The following is a 16316-nucleotide window of genomic DNA, read 5'->3' as shown; positions in this document are numbered from 1 at the left end:
AACACACTCGTAAAAAAAATGGATCTTCTTTTTTATCTTTTGGCTGCTCCTTCAAGGGGTTACCCCCCAGTGGATATTCCGCCTCCATCTCATTCCATTCCCTGCTTCCTTTTACAGCTCAACATTTTTCAAAAAGCATTTATGTTTATACAATCATGTGAGTAATTATAACAGCATACCTCTGTATGCTATTTAAAAAAGACACGAAGAGCAAATAGCTTGGAAATTTTTTTAATATAAACGTGCCATGATTCTAATCATAATTGTTGGCATCCGACAACCAAAATTGACATCACATTCAAATGTGTCCAGATTAGATATCTGGTAGGAAGTTAAACACAAACAATGAGACATGGACATGAAAAGAAATCAAATATACATATAATAATCTACAAACAGTAGTCCATAACAAAACAGCTCATAATATAGATAAATAAAATGTTCTATTTGATATATTTAAAGATAAAAAGTCAACAGCAAATAGCAAATAAACAAGCAAATCCATGTACACTGTTAAAAAAATGGCGCATCCTTTTTTTTCTTTTTTTAAGTTTTAGTTCGTGTTGTATGATATGGTAATTAATAGCCATTTTGAACTCTTGACTAATGCTATATTATTATTATTATTATTATTATTATTATTATTATTATTATTATTATTATTATTATTATTATTATTATTATTGTGTCTATATCATTCTCCAATCCATTCCAACTGTGTCCAATAATTTTAAATGCACGTGTTGATTTCCACAAAATTGCAGCAGACTTTACCAGCTTTGCTCCAATATGGCTTGTACGGTGTTTCTACAAAATTTACTGGTGAATGTGTGACCCCTGAATCTTTGTACACAATGTTGTTTGTGATCCTGGTTGAATAGTAAAGCCCCCCACACACCCCCCGTCGCACCCACCTACCCGGACCCCCGGACGCCCCCTATCAGCAGCGCCAGGCCCCGCCCCGCCCATCAGCATCTCCCAGCCTTGTCGAGGCTCCGGGAGTCTGGAGGAGCAGGAGTAGGCAGGCAGCACAGGGTTCCGCGGCTCCCGCCTTCGTCCGACACTTAGCTAGAGCTGCTCCCCCCAGGCAGTGGAGGTGGTGATGATGGCGGCGGCTGTAGAGAGAGGAGGCGTCCGGGCCGCTTTCCTGAACCCGAGCAGCGGTGGCGGCGGACCGGCACCGACCGCGCTCCCGGCCGGGGCGCTAGCCGGGGCTGTGGTGCTGGGCTCGGGCTCCGGCAGCATGCCAGTGCCCATGAACCTCTTCGCGACCTGGGAGATAGACCGATCGTCCCCCAGCTGCGTTCCGAGGTAACAATTGCAGCATTGCAACAGCGTGAAATGCCCCGGGAAGCCGAGTACGGTAAATACCGGAGTGGTTTGATGAACAACGCCCTGGCTGACGGTTGTCTCCGGCTGGAGGCGACGAGCCGCCGCGGCGCTCATCTTCAAAACACGGTGGAGATAACTAGCACGGCGGCTAATGCTAAAGCTACTTAGCAAACAGCGCTGCGGCTCCAGTTCCTCTTCTATTTTTTTTATTTTTATTTTTATTTTTTATCTCAATGCATGTTTATAATATGTCACATTAAATAATAACAAATTTTTTATGTGGGTATAAATTCCACAGAAAAGCTGGAGGAAATCTTTAAGCCTGTTTAGTAAACTGTCGTTACATTCAATGTTAATCTGACCGTTATTACCACTGGCTAACAAAAGTTGGGCTTGCCAGTTTAATCACATACAAAGGCTGATGCTGCCCATCTTTTACACCCTTTTAAATATCACAACTACGCATATAGACTCGTATCTTAGTCGCATTTGTCGGAGTACATTCCAACTAATAGCAGCATAACTGTCTATAAATATAGTGACATGGATGCCGTCGAGCGGCACATATCTTTTTTTTTTTTTTTTTTTTTCATTCCTTAGTGTGTCACAATCCGTCTGCATGAATGAGCCGTGTATTCTCATGTGCACATCATGTTAATGTATGCTCGATTTATGTACATTGCTCTGTCCTACACACAGCACCGAGGTCGTCACAAACACCCACCACACACTGGGTGCTTGTCACAGCCTCTGCTTCCACCAAAAGGAGCTGATAGATCTGTCACTTCGATCAACATCAACATCGATGTCATATTCATGGCAATTTGTCGCGTATATAACCTTAACATTCAAGCATTGGTATTCACCCTCAGCGAGCAGGCACTGTTTGCCACCTGACCAGAACCCTCTCAGGAGCTGTGGGCACATTAATCAGCTTTGACCTAGATCTGCTCCACTCATTGGGATAGAAATGGGCTTTGCACAGGGAGGGTTTCCTCCACAGTCGATGGGCTGTGTGTGTGTGCGCGCGCGTGTGTGTGCATGCATTTGCCTGCTGTCTCTTTAGTGCTTGCATGAGTATGTTAAGTGTGGAGGGGAGTCATAGCATGTGGAAAACATGGATAATTTACAAGGCACGCTCATCATCATCATATCCCTGTTAGAGCGCAACCGTGTAACCTACCGATTTCAAACCGGTGTTTGACAGATCCCCTTTCATTGTAGTCCTTTTCCCGTGATCATATTTATTCTGGCATGTTTCACTCTGAATGTTGTAATAATTTATGTTTCTCTGAAGGTTTTATAGATTTTTCTTTGTGAAGTTGTTTTCTGCCATACCATCCATTAAATTCTTAGAAAGGCTTGCAGGGAAAAGGGAGGGTACATGTTGGTGCTTCTCCTCAGTGTGTCATACATAGTGCATTGATTTCTCACGTGCCCGCCTCGACACCACATACATCCTCGCTTGTCGATGACACACAAAATGGCATATTAAAGATGGATATGGGTAAGGATGATAACTGATTATTAATGAGACATGCGGTGTGGATATCTCAAGTCATTGTTGGGCAAGACTTTTTTGATATAAACAATTTATTTGTTCTATCTCGTGACGCTAATTTACACATCGATTCATAACACATAATTATGTGTTAATGGGATGGCCTGGAGGAACAACGCTCTAATTTCTCTTGCTTATTTTACCGTCACATGTGTTTGTAGACTGGTGTGAAAAGTCCTGCGTTGAGCCCAACCTAAAGGGTCTGTATTGGGGATTGTTGCCTTGGCATTCTTTCAGGGGCTTGGCTGGTTTGCGTGCAGCTGTTTGCTCCATTGCTAGCCTTTAGCAAATGTTGATGTCAAGCTGAATGGCATGGTTTCAAATGAGAGCATAGGGCTGCTTTTGGTTGCCTGTATTATTTGACTGAGACACTCAAAACATCTCTCACAGCTGTTAGTGCTTTATTATTGAAAAAATTTTTTTTTTAATAATCCTAAAGCTTCAGTATTTCTTAAAACCATACTTAAGGGTAAAAAACTGTCCCGATGGAAAACAAGTTGTGGAACTTCTCAGCATGGATTTGTAGTTTCTGAGAGTTTTTGCTGGCGACGCCAATGGCGTCTAGCCACTCGATGACTTATCATAAAGTGACGACAAGAGTCTTTGATTTCATGTTCCCTCTTTATTGTTGTTTTGTAGTTATTACACCAGTTTCATACGAATACTTGTAACAACTGCTTTCTTGTTTTGTGCACATCAAAGCCATGAGCGAACAAAAGTCTTTCTCTTGATGCGAGGATGATGAAGCATTTTACTGGGCTCTACCTGCCAGACGAGTGTTGTGGCAGCTCCGTCCTGTTCCAGGAACAGTTGGAGGAGGATTGTTTTGAGTTCAGTACTGTCATGGGTGCCAGTCTACCACCCTCACAATGTTTCTAATGCCACATGGTGTTGGGGTTTCATTCTATTTCTTATAAACTAATTTCTTGTGAACTTGTTTTCTATGCAATAACTCTGGAAGGGACACACGTTTTGGAGTGTATGTCTACCACAGATTACTGGTAAATAGCTGACCAGATCCTGTAAAACTGCTGACTTAACTGATGAAAGCTGAGAGATTGAATGCACATTATGACTTTTGAAATGCCCTTTCATATGGCTTGAAGCATTCACTTTTAATGCTCAAAGGCACGCACACTGGATGTTAGATGAGGGTTGGCATTAATGCAGTTTTCTAAAGTTGTTGTTTTTTTTTATTTTATTTTTTTATGAATTTCTGCACCTGCAGGTCTGAGACTTTTCATAAAGGGAGACACTTTTGTGTTTAAGGTTATATCAATCTTTTTTTTTCAGGGACAAAGTTTTATGTCTTTGATTAAGATCAGTGGCTCCAAAAGCTTTTTCTGATTTGCTGCTAAACACACTCATTTTCACCAACACTCAAACGTTGAAAAAAAAAAAAAATGAAAGCAATGAGCAGTTTCCTGGTCTGTTGTAGATTCCAGAATGTGACCGATGTGTCATAATAAGATTATTTGAGCAGCCATCCCAAAGCAGGTCAAAGATAGTTGTTTTTCTTTTGGTGGAGATCGTGATTGCAATTTATGTAACGTTATCACTGTATCATTGTCATTATCGTTGTCCCCTGAAGCCTGAGATACACTAAAAATGTTTTGGGATTTTTTTGGAGTCCTCACCGACAGTCCACAACATGATCGTATGTAATCTATTATCGTAAAGGAATAAAGGTAGCATAAAATATTTAACTGTCTTTAACAAGTGTTATTAAAAACGTATCATGCATGAAATGTGAATAAACAGTAAATCTCGGGTCACAGTAGTATAGTGGTTAGAACTGTTGCTTCACACCTAGAATATCCGCAGTTCAATTCTTGGGTTGGGACTCAAAATTGCCTCATGAGTCTCTGGGCGTGTTCACATTACCCTGTTTGATACAGACCAGAGTTCTCTTCAGGGAGTTTCTGGGAAAGACTGTTTCGTTTGGGCGTCTCGAACGCTCCCCCGAACTCTGAGCCGGATTTAACAAGCCATCACCGGTCCCCTGGAAAACGTGGGTCTTGGTTCTCATGCAAACACCCTGTCCGGAGAGCGGGATGAGAGGACGTGACGGAGAGCGAAATGTATTCCGGATTGTAAACAAATCAACCAAATGTGCAAATCCAAAATAACAGATGTAGAGAGAAAAAGTTGGAAAATATCTCGCGGGCAGACGTGGAGTAGTGAGGAAGAAGTGGTGAGGAAGGCTCTCATTGATATCTGGTCTGAACGGCGGGACTTCCGCTTTCAGTCTGGACCAATCACTGAGCCGTGTTTCTTCTTTACTTCTTCTCTGGTCAGTGTTTACTTCGAGCGACAGCACCCCCAAACAAGCAGCTGGTATAATTGCAGGACATTTTCCAGGTGGTTTGATCCGGTCCCAAAAGTGCTGCTTGAATGCCACGCAGACCAAATGAAGGTATAAAAATCCCCGACCCTCCCAAGTGAACCGAGTCCTGAACTATACGAATGTGAAAGGCCCCTCTAATTTGCTTTGTTTGTGTGTGATGAGCTGGAGATCTGTTCATAGTTGGCTGTAATCAGTTTGAAGTTGAATATCGAGGATGGCTCGACAATGTAGTGTGCTCATACGTTTTAAAAAAAAAGATGGGCGTTAATGACTGGACGGTATTTACTTTGGACTTAGCAGTCTTATTTAGGAATCCAACAGGCCTGCAGATATCTATGGCGAGGCATGTATTTGTTGAGGGAACCACGTGGTGTTTACAGGAATGACACCTATGCAGAGGTCACATTGTTGCAAAGTTTATCTTCTAGCAATAAAGAATGTTCTGCAGTGTAATAGAGTTGGCTTCTCTCCAAGTTCAAGGAACCACTAGAATCAGGGGTCAGGAGTTAAGATCTTTGGCCCTCATCACTGACATGACGGGAGCAACCAAACAACATGTTTTTTAGACGAGCTTCACTGCGTTGATGCATCAATAAAGGTCGTTGGTATTGTAGCGATAACAACCTGCCTCTCATAAGTAGAGTTTTCCTCTATTTTGGATGACTGATTGTTTTTGCGAACTATTTTCAGGCCATGCTAGCTTTTTTTGCTCCAAAAATAAAATCTTCACAAAGCTTGAGGCTACTTTTTTTGTTCGTCGAGGTGAAGGTGCACCGTCAAGCAGCAAAAAAACAAAAAACAAATCTCTGATCTTTTCTCTCGATGTTTATCTCCTGTGAGCAGTGCATCCTTCGTTCTGACTGATCCTTGTTATTCTATCGTGAGTGGCAGAAAGCCTTTTTACAGCAGTAATTGAGTGTACTTCACAAGCTCTGGTCAGATGTTTGTTTTCCTGCCCCGATTCTACTACACCGTGCATCAGACTGATGTGTGCAGCGTATGTCGGCAAATAAACGGAGTAAACAAAAACAAACCGAGGCCTGGACTGAAGTAACTGAAGTTCTGTGTTCTAGGTCAGTGGAGATGAAGCCATAAGCTTGAAGTTTGTACACAAACCTTTATGCTGCGATGCGTACACAATTTGTTATGCGCCGAAGCTTGAACCGTTAGCGTGCAGGTTCCGGCGTGATCCGTGGCCTTAATCTTTTTGATTTCATCGCTGAATTTTCTGTATGCTCATTGTTAAGCTGCATTTGAAACCGGTAAATCACGACGCAAACAAAGGAGGTCCGTCTGCCAGACGATACGAGCTTAATTTGCCCTTTCACCTCCTCAACAGCCCCTTCATCTCAAGGCGTGGATATTGTTTCTCCCAGCAGGGGAGCTGCAGTAATCTGATTTCATAACAGGAAAAGAGGAGCTAGTAATCTGATGCTGCACACAGACACTGTCTGCTTAATCCTCTGCTTCCTTTTGGAATCATAAACAAGGCCCCAGCACCCATCTCCAGTCCCCTTCAGGTTTGTGCAACAGTATTTCTGTGGCAACTAATATTGAGAAATGTCCCTCTGAAGTGGACATTTGACGAGTCAACTTCTCTAAAAAGGCTTGTAAAATGAAAAATGTGTCACTTTTAATATTTGGTTGCAGTGTTTTGGTTCTCCAGTCATTTCAAATCCGTCGTGCTGTTGTTCAGAGCCGAAATGCTGAAAATTGTGCCGTTATCCAAAATGTCTGTGTCCTCGGCGAAAGTCAAGTTTTGACTTGGCTTCATGCTTTGTCACGCTGTTCACACATTTTGATAGAAGCAGACCAATCAGCACCATCACTCTCCTTTTTGTCGCGCGTACTCCCACCAAAATGTGTCAAAATCTCTTGGTTTCCTTCCCTGCTCTCCGACAGGAGGAGGAATTTCCTTTTGAAACATTTCACATTCCTGGCAACTGGAGAGCTGCTGGTGCAGCCCGGGCCAGTCTGCTTCGTTCTGCTTTCTGTCCTCTACAGTAATATACTGGTTGCTCTCCGGAAAGGGGCGGGCGAGGGGGGGGGGGGGGGTGGGATTGCACACCTAGCTGAAAAGTTTTTGCTGAACTGGTCTGCAGAGAACGGGCATGCGCTAAATGCTCATGCTGAATTCCTCACAAAGGGAAGAAAGGTCTGCTTCCCCCTTATTGGACCTCATATTGGGAGAACAGCCAGATTCTTGTGTGGGTGGATACTGGGGTCTCAGCTAGTGAAGAGATCCAACTTCCCAAGGCGACGAGTGAAGTGAGGAAACTGTCCTGTGATTCAGAGAAGATCCGATCAAAATAAGCACATTAGGGACAAATTCTCCCTGCTCGTGTTTTCTCTCTCGTTCTTGCTCTACTTATTTCCCACCTCTCCTGTTCAGGCATTTCCTCAGCTGTTGCCAGCAGCAGCAGCAGCACACGGGCCATTATTTGGGATACAAAACATTTGTGATGTGGATGAATGAGAGCACATGACAGACCGCTTGAAAAGCATGAAGCAATGTCGCTGTGTTTGTTTATGAGAGCAGACTTTGCTAGAATGTGTTGCAGGCTATCTGACAAACACACGGAGGCCGTTTTTATCCTTGGATCTTTTCGCCAATGGCATCGACTACCCATTCTCGAGTATTACTTTACTCTGGTGTCACTGTTGTTCAGGGAACTAACAGAAATGTGTCCCTTGTTTTGGCTAAATACCGCCAGAAAAGAATCCAAACCTTCGTCTTTGCTTGCTGATCAAGGACATAACAGTCTGTGATGTGTCCAATCTCAAATAGCATTGAGCTGGATGCCCTGCCCACTTGTCTAATCACAGATTAAGGAGTCTGAACTGTCTGGAGATCTGGTTCTGTCCATGCATTTTTCTAAATTGAGCCTGCACTGCATCTGTGTGATTCTCTCATCTCCTTGCAAACATCCCAAATTGTTTTAATAGATTTATCTTTCAAATATTGACAGTCGTCAATGTTTTATGCAGCTCTGCTTGGTAATTATAAGTAAAAGAACTTTATTCTAATTTGGACAACGTTCAAGGACATTATAGAAAAAGAAATGAGATTTGCTGATGCTGACTGTTGTACCTTTTATTGATTGCAGAATTGCCAGATCACTGCAGCCCTCCCCTTTTTTCTTTCTGGAAGTGTTGTCCACACGGCAGAAAATACTTTTCAGTGCAGTTTTGGGACTCCTTTTTTTGAGCTGAAGAATTTTCATCTCATTAACTATGACAACCTTGCCTCACAAAGCAACATTTTCTCTCCTTGATTCATCACATCTCTGTTTCATTGTTTTTTTTTTTTGTTGCCCTGAACTCAATGCAGATGTGAAGTGTCAGGAAAACCGTGGAAACCGTTGCTTCTTTGATCTCTGGCAAGATACGAGCTGATGCTCAACAGAGGCACCAGATGTCAGAAGGAAATATTTACAATGAACATGAACAAATCCTTTGCATGTTTGCAGTGTTTGAACCAAATCAAAAGGCAACATGTTTTGTTCATGACATTTGCTGGCAATGAGATTTCTGTCAATCTGTCAAGAAGAGCATATTACTGAGATTTTAGCCAGCATCCTTAAAGAAAAAGAAAAAAAGAGTCAGCTCGTTTATATTTGTCTTAAAGCTGCTGTAATATCGCCTGATGTCCTGAACGTGCAAGGGTGTAAAACTATACTGAACAGAACCAGATCTTTAGATTTACAGGGTTTTTTCATGCAAACTGGAATTGGATCTGTTCTGACTTGCCAGGAGCTACAGATGTTCAGATGTGTCAGGGCTCCCAGGGGTCAGTGCAGGGGGCTGGCAGTCTTTCCTCGCTATGCCTTTCATCACTTTTTCATCCCCTCACAATCCTACCCATTCATCGTTTTTTTTTTCTTTCCTTTTTTTTTTTTTTTTGTAAGAGATGAATCATCTTCAGTGATTTGTGAAAACGCTTACATAAGCTGTGCAAGCGATGAATACAAAAGCCCGACATCGTCTGTATGTTTTAATTTATTCATGCTGTTTGGCAGTTCCCTGGGTTTGTTAGCATGTAGGATGTCACGGTAATGGGTAAAAGGAGATTCACAGCTTTTCAGCTCAGTGCGATGAAGAATCACAAGAGAATCTGTACTGTGCCTCTTTTAAACTGACAAAAAAAAAACTGCCCTGCCGTTGTAAATGCGATTGTTTTATTATTTATTGATGCTTTGCTTCATCTTTGAAAGTGGTTGTTTCCTGGTCAGCAGGCTAGACGAGAGAGATTGTTTTAAATGAGGCTTGCTCTTGAGCTTTTGATCCCACGAGTAGACTTCAGTCAAAGGAAGAGGCCTGTCAGACAGACCATTCGCCTTAATGGGATTGTAGAGTTGAGTCACAGCATTGTCAGAAGCGGTGACACCTGCAGGGTTCACCTGGACTAGTTACTGTAAACTCATTGTGAAGTCATTGGAAGGCTCAGCAAGAACTTTTAGACCTACATTGGAATGGATGAATCACAGGCTACAGTACCTAAAGTAAATATTTTTGTTTTTTATAAAATTTGTGTTGGGGAGATATTGTGCCTCGTTATCTCAGTTGAAATGTACCTGAGCTAACCTAGTCAAGGTGTTTACTTTGGTTCTGATGTTGCCTGTAAACATGCCTCGCCTGGTCTGGTCAGGTCTGATCACATCTTGCAGATCCTTTATAAACACGGGTCCGCTGACCTCATCAGTTTGTGGCCGGGACAGAGACAAAGGAGGTGTTTATCAGTGCAGAAACGGCAACAAAGGATGACAGCCGTGTACTGAGTTCCTGAACACTGCAGTCAGATCGCTGAGGTGTGAATCCAAGCCAGGGTTGTGCTTTTAATGGGTATTAAGGAAGCTGAGTGAGTGAATAAGACCTTAAGAAGTTTTGACATGCCTCAGCTGGAGAACGTACATCTCGGAGGTTTTGCTGAAAGAAGAGAGCCCCTGCTGAATTACGAGTAGAGGGCTTTTGTTTGATGACTAACAAATCCTGTCACTGGATTGCATTAACAGTCATGTCCTAAATTTAAGGCTTCATTATTAATTTGGCTCAGTGCCAGCGCAACTGTGCGGAGCCTCTCTGTGTGCGCTTGGTCTGATGGATACATATGGGGACAGATTTATTTTTATTCCTGCATTTTCCGCCATTGTTGAACTGCGAGTTCAGCTTGTTGTGCCTTACCTCTAGCAAGGCTTTTGTATCTGGCCGGCAGTTTGTCAAGTGGAAACACACACGAGTTTGCTACCCTTCATTATCAGAGTGGAGTCTACCAAGCCACCCACGCATACTGGCCTAAGCTCAGATTCCCACTTTATAGAGATAACTCTTTTTTTTTTTTTTTTTACGAATGACTGTTTAAGAGAAAAACACGAGTTAAATCGCCAAACGGACAAAAAAAATAACAAAAATCTGGCACTTAGTTGTAATTCTGCTGTCCCGAGTAAAATTACATAAATGCGCTGGTAATCCCAACAACAATCAGATTCTACCATGGCTGGGGAGCTTCACAACCACATAGTTCACAAAGACCCTATTACAGAGTATTAGGAGTGTTGTGAGTTCAGCTATTGCAGTCTCATCTCCGCTATTTTCAGAAGCAAACGCGTTATCTCTTCCTCGATAGGTTTTTCCTTTTCATAACAGACCCTGACAGTGGTTTCATACTTGGCTGATAACACCTGTCCCGTTGTTCTGAATTGCCCCTTTGTGGCTCAGGCACCAGCTGGCCCGGAAAAAGCCAAATATCTGGTTTTGCTCTTACTTAACTCACACTATGAGCAGAATACAAAACTGTGAATATTGATGAATAATTGTTTGTGAATGCGTCTTACAAAATCATGGAAGTTTTCTGTTTTTTGATTTTTGTCTCGGTTCTCTTTAGCGGATTTGACAAGTTGTACACTTAACCTTTACCTGGCTGAAAAGAAAATAGCTACTGGTACCTCCCAAGTATGTGGTTTCTTTCAATAAGATGTTATTTATTTTATTCAGCTGTTTGCGTTTTTAAAGACCATTTCGTAACTGGGATTCTGATTAATTCCGAATAAGTGCTGTGCTTTCTTGACTATAAATGGCACCTGAGTATAAGTCACAAAAATGTGTTATGAAGACAAATAAAAACAAATTTAAGTTGCACTGCTTTATAAAATGCATTTATTTTCCCCTGCATAGATGTAAAAGCATCGTATCGTAATGAATTGTGTTCCTTCCCACTTTAATTTTGGCCATTGTGTTTTTACTACCAGTGGGGTCTAAACAAGTCACTTCATTATGTAACATTTTGTTTGTCTCAATTCACTTCCGTCACACTTAAGCCGGCATGCCATTGAATGATATTCAGTTTTGTGTTTATATTAATGGATGTGCCCCATCTGTCATTTTGCATTATGAGAATTAATGTAGAATGTAAATCAGATGTTACAACAACAAAGACTAAACAGACATGTTTGTCATTTCTGTCTGATTGTTGACCTCTGATGTTCAAGAGACTGCCGATATCAAAAACGTTTATTATACCCCATGATTGTAATATAAACGAGGAAGTTTTGCCGCTGAATGTGTCTGTGATTTTACCCTTATTGTGCTCAGATAGCCGCTTCTGTTGTGAACATCTGTGTGGGTCTCACACGTGAATCGAACAGTCTCATAAAATGAGACAAATTAACTGCTTCTCCTGATTGTCTTTGTTTACCCTTGACACAGGATTATCCTGTTCTTTCACTGAGACTACGAAAAGATTTCATTCAGGGAATTAAAGCCCAAACAGCATAGGGCCATCTGGCGCAGAACCCTAACCCTGACAAGATATTTGGGGGACTAAAGTACCTTTTGCATGCAAGCCTAAGTGCACGCTAAGCTTTTATGGCTCGCACTGTGTGAAGTTGTTCAAACCGAATTCATTCAGTCTGTCGGGTTAGTCACCACTGTTCATAATGTCAGTTAGATTCAGTATGACCTTTATACTAAATTATTCTTCTCGAAATCAGCTTCGTAGCTCTAATACTTTGCCATAATTTGTCTCAACGCCTAAAATAGATTCATGTAGGCTATCTTGTCATCTGGATTTAACAAGGTCGCGCTTTGGTTTGTGCTTTTTATTTTTTCTTAATCTTGATTGAGAAACTCACAATGAAATATTAAAAGGACAGGAGATGTTGCCTGAGCGACTCTCTGTAGTCCCACAGCCTCTCGACATGAACACACTTGGCTCTGTTTTTGCTGTAGATGAATGAAATATTCAGAAGAAGTAGCTTTCAGACCTGCATATCCATTATTTGGGTTAAATTATATAACTCGACATGGTCAAATGATAACATTACTTAAAATAGAAAGCACTATGACTTTCCTCAGCAGTGGTATTGACAGCCTCAGTCTTTTCTGTTGCCCCCCCCCAAATAGCACTCCATACAGTGCTTCATACATTCTTACGGTCCCTGTTAAGAATTTCATTCAGAACGTTGTAACTGACCATGCTCCATTGAATAAAAGCGATTGCATTGAATACTCAAGCAAAGACAGTGAAAAAGAGTACATTGAATAGACTTAAAACATTGCTTGAAGTACGTTTTGTTTCCTCTTATCATGGAAGCACCTCCAGCATCAACCAAAACATAGTCTCGTTTTCATTCAACTCATCCATTACATCACTCATCCTCCATCCACCACTTCCCCCTGTTTTGTGCCTCTGACAATTGCTGTGCAGTGATCCGAGGGGGATGGAACCGGCAAAACGTCAACGAGAATGCTGACCAGGGGAAAAGAATTACAAAAGTGTGTTTTTGTTTAAGCAGCATATCGCTGAATTCAGGGGATTTGTTGGCCTCCCTCTCAATGCCACGAGCATTCGTTTGTAGTCTTTGCGCTAACCACGTTTGCATGACCAAACCTTTTTTTGTCAGCATGCGGTACGCCTTTCATTCAAAGCAGAAACAAATACCGTTGCGAAACGGTACGACTCGTTCTCGGCTTCCACGGCTTTCAACCTTGAAATATGCATCAGTAAAATACAAAGTAGTTGTCAACCCGACGACATCCACTTATCTTAAAGAGTATTTTGCCATGCTCTTTGTCGGCTCTTAAACCCGAGTGTTCCTATCACCAGGTTATTTGAGATGCTGCTATCGCCGAAACGTACAAAAATAGCCTGGTGACAGTGGCCACACGTACTCCCATCGCCTCGCGTTGCTGGTGAATAGTTTTCAAAGATGTTGACGGGGACCGTGTGTGTGCTGTTTGCACATATACGCAAGCTGAGCGTGCTGTCAGATGAATGGGACCCAGGTATCGGCGAAGACTTATTATGGTGGAAGAATCTCAGGCCTCAAAGGATTTTTCTCTTTATGATACAGAGGATAATCTGCATGTAAATTGCATATTTTTTGTTTTTGTTTTGGTCTTGTCAGGGAGCAATAAATCAATGAACAGTAAACTCTGAAGCTTGGGCTTATGGACCAGGGTATTTAAGAATTGGGGCAATATTCTGAGAATCCTTTGATCATTAAACTGCGCATGCTATTATGTAAGCAGCCTCTCGTCAGACGTATCCTTTTACCAAAGAGTCAAATTCAGTGCACCAAGAAACTGAAGCTTGGTGCCATGCCAGAAGACCTCTTTGAGACCTGACTCAAGAGAATCCTGTGCAAGGGCCTCGTGTGTGTACAAGAAAGCCCATCTGACTCGGGGGAGGGAGAGGTCAGTAAGGGGATAACAAAAAAGGATTACTCGCGGTGCAGAATATGTGTGTCCCTGACTTCCACCCCACCGTTCCACCTTTAATCTACCTCCCACAATTGATTTTGTTTCCTCTGATGTTCCAGCTTCACTTTGATTCGGGCTGGCCAAGTTATTCCGTCTGCGCGGGAAGAGAGGGATGGTTTGGCCACAGTACAATATTATACATGTCTCCGTAGTCTCAGGAAAATAGAAACAGTGTATGCCACAACTAGAAACTACAAATAGTGAATAATGAACGTGTTTAAAAGTGAAATCTTAACACGAAAGTCATCCGTCTCTGTCTATTAATGTGATTACTGTCAAGAGAATGGATGCTGCAGCCGAGATTAGATCAAATATAACCCACAATTACAGGACTCTTATCTAAAGACAAATATTTGACCGCAGCTGTTTGAGTGTCCTGGCAGATAAGTTGCTTTGTTTTTGCAGCACAGATTAATGTGACTCTTTTAGCACAGTGACTCCAGTACTATCTGTGGAGTAATATAAGAGTTGTATGTTATATCTATGCACTTTTTATGTAGTCTCTGTGCTAAAATAAATCTGTACGTTAAAGTAGCCGTTATAGTATTTTCCGCATCAAATTGTGAATTGGTGTCAAATGTCTCATCCAGCACATGGGGATGTTATTGGTGATTCAAATCTGGGTAATGCCCTTTCTACTTTAGAAGGCTTTTTTTTTCCTATAGTAGAAATGCATAAACATACAGGATTAAAGATGCAGATATCATTACATGCACAATTCCTGCGCTTTTCATGAAGCTTTATTTTATTTTTCCTGTTTGGATGGAGACCGTTGTTTCGGACGCTGCACTCTTTTAGCCACTTTTGATTTGTGAAATTTTCAAGGACTGAAAACACTGCTGTGTGGACGGTCCACTGAACCCGCAACCACAGTTCACAGTTTTTACTTGAAACGTTGTGTAAACGATGTACACTGAACAGCACAAATAAATCAATGTCATATAACCTGGGTCCTCTTACATAAAGAATGAACTCGATCGCTTCCTTTTTTAAACCAGCATCTTTAAATTGCTCTGATGAAACGAGTAACAGAAGGATCAGAATTAAATAGCTTCCATTTGTTTGCTTGCTTGCTTCATGTATATTTTGGCCAGTTCAACTAAAAACCTCTCCATATGAGTACAAGGTCTTTTTTTTTGACAGTGTTGCCAGATCAAATCTTTTTCTTCATTTACATAAAAATGAAGCATTCGCCACCTTGATCGCTTTGACTTTCTTCGTAATACTGGCATGTTAGTGGCAGCAGTCTGTTAAATGTGAAAGGAGGAAATGGCCTTGTAATCTAATGGGCTTGCTTTGCTTCAGAGGCAGCAAAGGTCAACAGTTAGTGACGGTACAGTGAGTGACTTGGACGCACTAATGGGCTTAGATGGGCTGCACTGCTCGTGCCGGTCTGAATGATACCATAGAGACCAAACCTATTAGCTGTGCAGCGCTCGCGGCACCTACTGGGTGCTGCCTATCAAAGCAGTCAATAACCACTCACTGTGACAGGATATTAAAGCAGCCTCCATTTTGCTTTGCATGTCCACATCCATCAAAGATGTTGTCATGTAAGGAAGATTTGCTGGTCACTGTAATTAGTCAGCAGGAGGTGGTGGTTGTGACTCCCATATTGCCTTGGATTCTCTTGCCCTCCATAATTGAGACGCGAGTATTTTAAGACACAATCTCTCACTGTAGTATTTCGCCCATCATCAGGTTTTCACGGTTGGTCTCATACCCTGACTCATAACCATCACAATTTAGTAACCTACCGGCTTTTGTTCTAAAATGCCATTTTGACCCATGAAAACATGCAAAATCCTCCAGACTCCAGCTTTTTATCCTCATATGGTACATTAAGAGTGCAAGTTTGGAGAGTGCAACTACAATCTAATAGAGCAGCACGGCAATAGATTTTTTCCCCCCTGAGAGTTTAATTGAAGCATGTTTTCAGAAGGCGTTAATTCAACTTTGCATTCCTGTCAGAGGCCGTCATTCCAAACTCCTCGACAAGCATTACACAACCAGCTAAAGGCATATTACGTGCATGTGAGCATCAATAAAATTTATGATGAGCAAAATTACAATAATGATAACCCAATCAGAAGGCTTAGCATTCGGCATGCTGAATTCAGTAGCATTAAACACATTGGGTGCTTATCAGCTGGGAAGCAGACAGAAATGTATCACTTATCTTTTGCGTTAGACCGCCTGTTTGCAGAAATATTGAACTGGGGACTGGTGTATAGATTCTCCACCCACCCAGCCTTCTCTGTGGATTGATAACAATGTTTTGTTTTGGTCCTGTTTGGCACGGAGAGCTGCAGTGTGAAT

At 41.9% G+C, this 16316-nt stretch overlaps 1 protein-coding gene across 3 annotated transcripts in view; it reads left to right on the top strand.

Annotated features, from left to right (window-relative positions):
* Window positions 1-1020: 1020 nt before the first annotated feature.
* Window positions 1021-16316, top strand: part of LOC308138570 (phosphofurin acidic cluster sorting protein 2) — a 49449-nt gene continuing 34153 nt past the window's right edge. For all 3 annotated transcript variants that reach the window (XM_080507747.1, XM_080507746.1, XM_080507748.1), the window contains exon 1: window positions 1021-1311. In XM_080507747.1, the coding sequence (XP_080363873.1) occupies window positions 1103-1311 (209 nt within the window). In that variant the 5' untranslated portion in view covers window positions 1021-1102. The remainder of the gene's footprint in view (window positions 1312-16316) is intronic.

This window comes from Blennius ocellaris, assembly GCF_963422515.1.
Source record: "Blennius ocellaris genome assembly, chromosome: 13".
NCBI classification, from domain to species: domain Eukaryota; kingdom Metazoa; phylum Chordata; class Actinopteri; order Blenniiformes; family Blenniidae; genus Blennius; species Blennius ocellaris.
Note: the sequence above shows the minus strand (reverse complement) of the source record. Positions and strands in the feature narration are given on the sequence as shown.